Here is a 9,464-nt window from a genome sequence, read left to right as displayed (position 1 = left end):
AAAAGCCTGCTCCAACCCCCAGACCCTCCTCAGTATCTACACCACACTCCTCATTGTCTCTAAAACAAGACTAGCCACATTCAGGATTATTTGCCTTTGCTGTTTCTGCTCCTGCTACTTGGTACACTAGCCCCTTTCCTGCCTCTAACCTCCACCCCTACTTCCTTCACTGTTTACACATGCTTACCTGTCCTTCAAGACCCCAAAAGCCTTCCCTACTTCCCCAGAAAAACACTGTTTACCTGTCTACCTTTTTAATCAGATGTGAAAGCCAGGGCTCTGTCTTATTCATGGTTAATTCCCCAGAGCCCAGACTGATAAATTCAGTTTAATTAAAATTCATATCAGGTGCTTCAGACTGAGAAGAATCCTATCACAATCCAGAAAGAAGGCACAGTTAAAGAACTGGGGAGCTGCCAAGGGGTGAGATGGAGGTAGGGATAAAAAACCTGCATTAAAAAAAAAAAAACTGCACCAGATCCTGATGCGAGTGATATTGGACATTTTGTGAAACACTGGATTACCCTCAAACGTTCCTAACCTTAAAACTGCTGGAAAAATGAAATTACTTTCCTTTTACCATTAAGGCTTTTCCTGCAGCTGTCCCAGGGTTGGAGAAATCGGGTGTTCTTTTCTGGGACCCAGCTGGGTTCCAACACTGGCTCAGCCTTTAACGTGTTATGGGACCCTGTGCTGGGCTCTGTCTCTGTCTCTGGGCCTCTATTACCACACCCACTACCACCAACTGTGTGTCCCTAAGGTAGTGACTGCCCCATTCTGAGTATCAGTTTCCCCATCTTGCGTCGGAAGTCAGCAGTTCCGACGCCCTACGAGCTTTAGCTTTTCAAACCCGTAGCTCCCGGCGGCCCCAACACGACTCCTCCCTTCCTTCCCAAGGTGCTGTTCCAAAGCTGTCCTCACACGGACCGCCCCTTCCCAGCCACCGTCCAGCTCCGCTGCTCTTTAAGCCCTGCCTGGGGGTGGGGGGGTCGGGGGGGGCGGGGGATGGGGGGGGGTGGGAGGGGACGCGCAAGCGCGTTGGATCACATAGAGGCCCCGCCCCCTGAAGCTCCGGTAAAGGCGCGAGAGGGCCTGAGTACGGAGAGCGGCAGGACGACGAACGAGTAGGTTGGGGCACGGCAACGGCGGCCGGCAAAGGTCACGTTTCTTCGGGAGGAAGGCCATGAGGGAGGGGTCTGTCAGCGATTGGAGCCCCGGAGACCAGGAGATGTCTCAGCTCATACCCATGGCAGGGACCTAGAAGCTGGTGTCCAGTGAGGGGGTGGGGCTGGTGCTTCTCGATTGCAGATTTCCTAGATCTCCTGACTCCAGATTGTGCTGGTGTCGGGCACTCGGTGCCGGTGAGACTAGAGCCGGAGTTTTTTTTTTTTTAAACAACAAAAGGGGAAGCGATTAGAACCAAACTTTGCCTCTGGTGGGAGCGAGCGGGCCGTGAGGTGGGGCAGGCCTGGGCAGGAGACCGTGTTGTTGCCCCGGGCCTCACGCAGGCATTGGCCTCGCCCTTGGCTTTTAAGTCCGACCGGGGTTTTCTTGTGGGCGTGTTAAGGCTTTTGGTGATCTGGCTCCAGTATGTCATTCATTCATCATTCTTTCATTTAACATTCATTGAATACTGTAGTAGGCGCTGGAGTTAGAGAAGTGATCAAGACACACTATTCCCAATGATACAGGGAAAATTGATGGGTCGTAGAAAGAAGCCCTGGGCGGGGAACAGGGACGGCTTCTGAAACTAAGTCGTGAGCGGTGGGGATTGTCCCAAAGAGAGACGACAGCAAATGCCAAGGCCTGGAAGCGGGAGACTAGCCGGTGTGTCCTGAAGATACATCACTCCGAATCTGTTTCGTGCCTAGGGAAGAGATGGTGGTAGTCGGAACCACGCCTCCTAACGGTGAAGGTGGAGAGAAATCAAGGAATTCAGAGTACTGTATACTGAGATAGAATCCACAGGATTTGGGGAGAATGGGGTGTAGGAAAGACGTATGTACAAGGCTTGGGTGCCTGGGTCGGGTTCATCAAGAGTAGGAGCAGATTTATGGGGAGACAACAACACATTCTATTCTGGTTCTATGGAGACGCTCAGTAAGCAGTTGGATATTCTCCGTTGAAGGTCAGGAAAAGCACTGCAGTGAAGTTATAGATTCGAGTGTCATCAGCAAAACAGGAATAAAGCCACAAGAAGGATTGAGACTGTAGAATGAGAAAAACAAAGGGCCCAATTAGCACTTCTCATAGTAATTATTTTTGTCTTATCTTTCTCTGCATCCTCAGTCAGGGTCCTGGCATTAGATACCAATCAGCGTTTATGCCAGCTAAACAAAAACCCAACAGCAGGCGGAGATAATAGAATCCCAGAGTTGTGAAGAGATGGGGGCCAATGGAGGGTTCCATTGCTCTAATGTCAGAGTCACAGGTTCTAGTCTTGGCTCTGCCACCAGGCTGCTGGTTGACCTCTGACAAGTCTTCTACCTGTAAAGTAGGTACAGCCAAAAAAGAAGCTCCCATGTATAGAGCTTCAAACACTGCTAAGGAACTACACACAGGTTTTTTTTTTTCATTTAATCCACATGGTGACCTTATTTATAAAGGAAGTAATTATTATGGATTCAAACCCAGGTCTGACTGACCTCAGAGCTTTGTTCTCTACTATGACTGCCCTTATCTATGTCTCACCTGACAGGGTTGTTGTCAGGACCCTCTTGAAATCACATGCTCATTCTTTCAAAACATTGTGCTGAGGCCGACAGACTATCATTATTGGTCTAGCACCAGTTCTGTCATGGGGAGTGGGGGATGGAGCTGAATGTGATGGAGGTTACTTGTCATTCTCCAGCTCTCTTCCTGGGACCACTGAGCTGGGCAGCCATGTTCTAATGACTGGTGTTTCCAGATTTTTATCCAGATTTTCTTATACCCCTGGGGCCTGCTGCAAAATCAGTGAGTGTCAAAGTGTGAGTTGGTTCACCCTGTGTGTCTCTGGCAGCCAGTTGGACTCCTCCTATTACATTGGGCACTTGGGTTTCACTTATTTCTATCCTGCTAATATGATTTCTCAAGAATATTTTCTGTCTTTTGGTTCTATGATGATAGATGTCCATACAAGGAATGTAATCATTTCCTGCTAGTGAGTTTGCCTCTGGTTAGTATGAGGGAGGAGTTCACCTTATTTGCATTTAATAGTATTCCACAAAAAGCTCCTTTCCCCCACTCCCACATAATTTATTTGAAACCTGCCGACATGGGTTGTTGGAGCTAGAAGGGAAATTAATAATATATTGCAGCAGTTCCTGTCCCAGGAAAATTTATTAAAAATACAGAGCTTCAGCCCTTCTCTCCCCTCAGACCTCTTGAATCAGAATCTCTAGTAGGGCCCAGGAATCTGTATTCTTTTCCAAGCTCTCCAGAATATTCAGCTGGTTTGGAAACCATGGTCTACCCCAGACCCCTTGTTTCACAGGTAGAGAACCTGCAGCTCTGGGAGGAGAAAGAACTTGCCACGATCACATATGTTATTAGTGCCTCTTTCTCCAATGGAAAGCATTGGGCTGGGAGTCCAGAGACCCGAGTTCAAGTCCAGGTTTTACTAGTCATTACATTGGGCAAGTCATTTCATCTCTCTGAGCCTCCGCTTCCTTACTGTGAGAATAAGGTCATCATTGGATTAGGACTCAAAAGAAGGAGTGTCAGTGGAAATGCTTTGTCAAGCTTTCCATTTTGTGCTCATGGAAATTGTTAAGAACTGCCAGCCAGTGTTCACTCCCCCGTACCACACTGCCAGTTGCAGGGCCCCAGGCCATCTGTCAGCCCTCCTCTCTCCTGTTGCAGGTCGGGATGGCCACCGGCTGGGGGAGCCTCTTGCAGGATGAACAGCAGCTGGAGGAGCTGGCAAGGCAGGCTGTGGACCGGGCCCTGGCAGAGGGAGTGTTGCTGAGGACCTCACAAGAGCCCAGCTCCTCGGATGTAAGCCCCTGACCCCTCCTCACAGCACTGACCACACTGCTTGGATCCTACTAGGCCCCTGCCAGGCTGGAGGCAGCTCCTTTGGATTATCTTTTTTTTCAATAACTAAAATTGATCTCTAGAAGTATGTAAAGTTAAAAAGCACCATGCTGGAGTAATCAAATTTAAGTCTGGGGCTTGACGTGTGACTTAGGCAAGTTACATAGCCTCTCTCAGCTATAGTTTCTTCAAATATTAAAAGGAATAATAATGGGGACTACCTCATGGAGTTGGTAAGAGAATGAGAAGGTAATTCATGTGAAGCACCTTGCCCAGTAAACTGTTATTTTTTAAGGGCCCCTAGTCACACTGCCTTCCCTGTAATTAGTTTGTGGTATATCCTTCCAGGTCTTTCTCTGTGCATTTACATACATTATATGTATATAAAGAAATACAGTTGACCCTTGAACAGAGCTGTGGTTAGGGGTGCCAGCCTTCTGCACAGTTGAAAATCTGCATATAACTTATAGTCGGCCCTCCATATATGTGGTTCCTCTGTGTCAGAGGTTCAGCATCCATGGATTCAACCAACCTCAGATTGCGTAGAACTGTAGTATCCACTACTGAAAAGAATCTGCGTATAAGTGGACTTGTGCAGTTCAAACCCATGTTGTTCAAGGGTCAACTGTATATAGTTTTTAAAAGACAAATTGGATGATATATATTATGCTGTGATATATTTTTGTTTTCTTTTCATTTAACAATCTGTCTTGAACTCTTTCCAACTCCCTCCGTAAAGGTCAGCTTCATTCTGATGCATAGCATTCCAAGTGTGAATGGATCACAGTTTAGCTTTCCTCTACTGATGGCTGTTCTGGTGATTTCTAATGTTTTATGACTACAAGTAGCCCTACAGGGAACGTCCACGTACATGCCTGTTTGGGCACCTGTATGAGTGTTTCTCTAGGGTTGATACATAAAAGTAGAACTGCTTAGTCTAAACCACATCTTTAAAAAATCTCGTCCTTTAAAAGAGAAAAACTTTTAATTTTGTGACTAAGTAAGACATTTTCAGGCTTCAAAATTCAAAGAGTTTACAGTTTAACCCTCCCTTCCACATTCCCTAGCCACTCACTTCTCCCTCCCTGAAGGCAACCCGTGTTTTAGTATTCTTGTTTATTCTTTTAAACAAGAAAATACGTATATATTCCTTTTCCCCATTTTTTACACAAAGAAGCATATTAGACAAGCTCTTCTAGCCTTAACATATACCTTATGATTATCCACATTAGTAACTAAGCCACATACTTTTTTTTAAAACAAATTTATAAATTTACTTATTTATGGCTGCTTTGGGTCTTCGTTGCTGCACGCAGGCTTTCTCTAGTTGCTGTGAGTGGAGGCTACTCTTCGTTGTGGCACGCGGGCTTCTCATTATGGTGGCTTCTCTTGTTGCAGAGCATGGGCTCTAGGCACTTGGGCTTCAGTAGTTGTGATATACGGGCTCAGTAGTTGTGGCTCGCGGGCTCTAGAGCACAGGCTCGGTAGTTGTAGTGCACGGGCTTAGTTGCTCTGCGGCATGTGGGATGTGGGATCCTCCCGGACCAGGGGTCAAACCCATGTCCCCTGCATTGGCAGGTGGATTCTTAACCACTGCGCCACCAGGGAAGTCCCAAGCCACATGCTTTTTTTTACCAAGCCACATACTCTTTTGTCTCTGTGTGCCCAGAACCTAGTTAAGGGCCTGATAGAGAGTCCAAATTCAATAACTGTTTACTGAGGCCCAAGTGAATGAGAATGGCTGTCACCTAAGGTAGGCTGATACTATAAAAAGTCTGCCTCTGGCTTTGGGAATATAATTGCATGGTTTGTGAACTTCAGATTTTGTGAACTTCTTGTGTGAACCCATGATGAAGCACCTTCCACTCCGAGATTTTATTTCTTCTGTTAATCAATAGGTATTGTGTGCAGGTCCAGCAGCTGGTCCTTTTGGAAATCAATGGAGCCTAGAAAAGGCACAGTCCTCAGTGAGATTTCCAGTCCAGAGAAAAAAGACAGGAAATGTGTGTATGTGTATGTATGTGTGGGGGATTTCATTCCAAATCTTTACCAGGTGCCTGTTCTATGCCTGTCCATTCTAGGCACTGAAGACACAGGTGAGTCAGCCAGAGGCTCTGACCTCTGGAGCTCATGGTCTAGTTGGAGAATGTACTACCAGACAAAATTAAATAATGTCAGTTCTGGAGACTTCCATGGTGGTCCACTGGTTAAGACTTCACCTTCCAATGTAGGGGGTACGGGTTCGATCCCTGGTCAGGGAGCTAAGATACCACATGCCTTGTGGCCAAAAAACCAAAACGTAAAACCAAAGCAATATTGTAACAAATTCAATAAAGACTTTAAAAATGGTCCACATCAGGGGCTTCCCTGGTGGCTCCGTGGTTGAGAGTCTGCCTGCCGATGCAGGAGACATGGGTTCGTGCCCCAGTCTGGAAGGATCCCACATGCCACGGAACGGCTGGGCCCGTGAGCCGTGGCCACTGAGCCTGCGCGTCTGGAGCCTGTGCTCCGTGGCGGGAGGGGCCACAGCAGTGAGAGGCCCGCATACCGAGAAAAAAAAAAAAAAGGTCCACATCAAAAAAAGTCTTTAAAAAAATAATAATGTCAGTTCTATGATTGAGTATTTACTACCTGCCAGGCACTATTCTAAACATTTTGGAATCTCTAACTCATTTAATCCGCACCACAGCAGAGATGAGGAAACCAAGACCCAGAGAAGTTAAGTAACTTCCCAGGGGTCATTTAAATGGTGGTATAATTGGCAGAGCCAGAATTCAAATCCAAGGAGTTTGCCTCCTGAGTCCATGCTCTGAAATTACATTTTTTACTGCCTCTCCCAGGATACTGTATAGGACACCTGGAAGAAGGATCAATTCATTAGTAGTATTTGAACTATACCTTAAAAGACAAATCACAGAAAGGAACAGCACAGCAGAGGCCCCAAAGAAGGAAAAGGCAAAACATGTTCAAGAGAATGCAGCTGAATGCAGGGGACATAAGTGGATATAGTGGGAAAGAGTCAGGCCAAAGTCAGACAGCCAAGAGGCTTTGGGTACTGGGCAGAAGAAGAGTGTGAACTTTATCCTGTAGATCAGGCCTACAGACCAGCCACGTGCAGATTAAATAGTTGGCTTCTGCAGTGTTTAGAGAGTTAAGTTATTTTTTAAAATACATGACCAGGGTACAAAATTCAAAAGGGTATTCAGTGTAGAATAAGTCCTTCCTCCAGTAATGGTTTTCCCTCCCCAGAGGCAAGCATTGTTAACAGGTTTTTCACCAGATTATCTTTAAAAAGTCAGAGCCAACATTTTTTTTTTTATTGAAGTACAGTTGACTTACAATATTGTGTTAGTTTCAGGTGTACAGCATAGTATTTCAGTATTTTTGCAGATTATACTCCATTATAGGTTATTACAAGGGGTATAATTACCTCTGCTATACAGTATATTCTTGTTGCTTATCTATTTTATATATAGTAGTTTGTTTCTGTTAATCCCATACCCCTAATTTGTCCCTCCCCCCTTTGGTAACCACATATAGAAACCCCTTTGTTTTCTATATCTGTGAATCTGTTTTGCATATACATTCATTTGTATTATTTTTTAGATTCTATAAATAAGTGACATTATACAGTATGCTGATATCATACTGACTTATTTCACTAAGCATAATATCTCCACTTTGTTGCAAATGGCAGAATTTCATCCGTTTTATTGCTGAGTAGTATTCCGTTGAATATATATACCATGTCTTCTTTATCCACTCATCTGTTGATAGATACTTAGGTTACTTCCATATCTTGGCTATTATAAATAGTGTTGCTGTGAACATTAGGGTGTATGTTTCTGAATTAGTGTTTTCACTTTCTTCGGATATATAGCCAGGGATGGAATTGCTGGATCATATGGTAGTTCTGTTTTCAGTTTTTTGAGTAACCTCCATACTGTTTTCTATACTGGCTGAAACAATTTACATTCCCACCAACAGTGTATGAGGGTTCCTTTTTCTCCACATCCTCTCCAACATTTGTTATTTGTAGTCTTTTTGATGATAGCCATTCTGACAGGTGTGAAGTGATAGCTCATTGTAGTTTTGATTTGCACTTCTCTAATTAGTGATCTTGAGCATCTTTTCATGTGCCTGTTAGCCATCTGTATGTCTTCTTTGAAGAAATGTCTATTCAGGTTTTCTGCCCATTTTTTGATTGGGTTGTTTGTTTTTTTGATATTGAGTTATATGAGCTGTTTGTATATTTTGGATATTAACCTCATGTCAGTCACATCATTTGCAAATATCTTCTACCATTCGGTAGGTTGTCTTTTCATTTTGTGTTATGTCAAAGAGTGTTCCACCTGTGTTCTCTTCTAGGGATTTTATGGTTTCAGGTCTTACATTTAGGTTTTTAAACCATTTTGAGTTTATTTTTGAATATGGTACGAGGGAATGTTCTAATCTCATTGTTTTACATTTGGCTGTCCAGTTTTCCCAGCACCACTTATTGAAGAGACCGTCTTTTCTTCATTGCATATTCCTGCTTCCTTTGTGGTAGATTAATTGACCATAGGTACATGGGTTTATTTCTGGCTCTGTATTCTGTTCCATTGATCTATGTGTCTGTTTTTCTAACAATACCATGCTGTTCTGATTACTCTAGCTTTGTAGTATAGTCTGAAGTCTGAGAGGGTTATACCTCCAGCTTTGTTCTTTTTTCTCAGGATTGCTTTGCAATTCAGGGTCTTTTATGGTTCCATATAAATTTTAGGATTATTTGTTCTAGTTCTGTGAAAAATGTCATGAGTGTTTTGATAGGGATTGCATTAAGTCTGTAGGTTGCTTTGGGTAGTATGACCATTTTAACAATATTAATTCTTCCAATCTAAGAGGATGGGCTATCTTTCCATTTCTTTGAATCATCTTCAGTTCTCGTCATCAATATTTTTATAGTTTTTAGAGTATAAGTCTTTTACCTTTTTGGTTAAATTTATTGCTAGGGATTTTATTTTTTTGAGATTTTAAACAGGATTGTTTTTGACTTTCTCTTTCTGATATTTCATTATTAGTATGTAGAAATGCAACAGATTTCTGTATATTAATCTTGTATCCTGCTATCTTGCTGAATTCATTTATTAGTTCTAATAGTTTTGGGGTGGAGACTTTAGGGTTCTCCATATAACATATCATGTCATCTGCAAATAGTGATAGTTTTACCTCTTCACTTCCAATTTGGATACCTTTTATTTCTTTTTCTTGTCTGATTGCTGTGGGTAGGACTTCCAATACTAGGTTAAATAGAAACAGTGAGAGTGGGCATACTTGTTCCTGAACTTAGCAAGAAGGGTTTTAGCTTATCATTGTTGAGTATTACGTTGGCTGTGGGTCTGTCATAAATGGCCTTTATTATGTTGAGGTATGTTCCCTGTATACCCACTTTGATGAGTTTTTATCAT

The 9,464-nt window shown here is 43.5% G+C and overlaps 1 protein-coding gene across 1 annotated transcript in view; it reads left to right on the top strand.

Annotated features, from left to right (window-relative positions):
• The first annotated feature begins 1,037 nt into the window (after positions 1 to 1,037).
• GSS (glutathione synthetase) overlaps positions 1,038 to 9,464 on the top strand; it is a 33,240-nt gene continuing 24,813 nt past the window's right edge. The window contains exons 1-2 of the mRNA XM_065892027.1: positions 1,038 to 1,124; positions 3,844 to 3,978. Of these exons, the coding sequence (XP_065748099.1) occupies positions 3,850 to 3,978 (129 nt within the window). The 5' untranslated portion in view covers positions 1,038 to 1,124; positions 3,844 to 3,849. The remainder of the gene's footprint in view (positions 1,125 to 3,843; positions 3,979 to 9,464) is intronic.

The sequence above is a fragment of the Phocoena phocoena genome, chromosome 15, assembly GCF_963924675.1.
Source record: "Phocoena phocoena chromosome 15, mPhoPho1.1, whole genome shotgun sequence".
NCBI classification, from domain to species: domain Eukaryota; kingdom Metazoa; phylum Chordata; class Mammalia; order Artiodactyla; family Phocoenidae; genus Phocoena; species Phocoena phocoena.
Note: the sequence above shows the minus strand (reverse complement) of the source record. Positions and strands in the feature narration are given on the sequence as shown.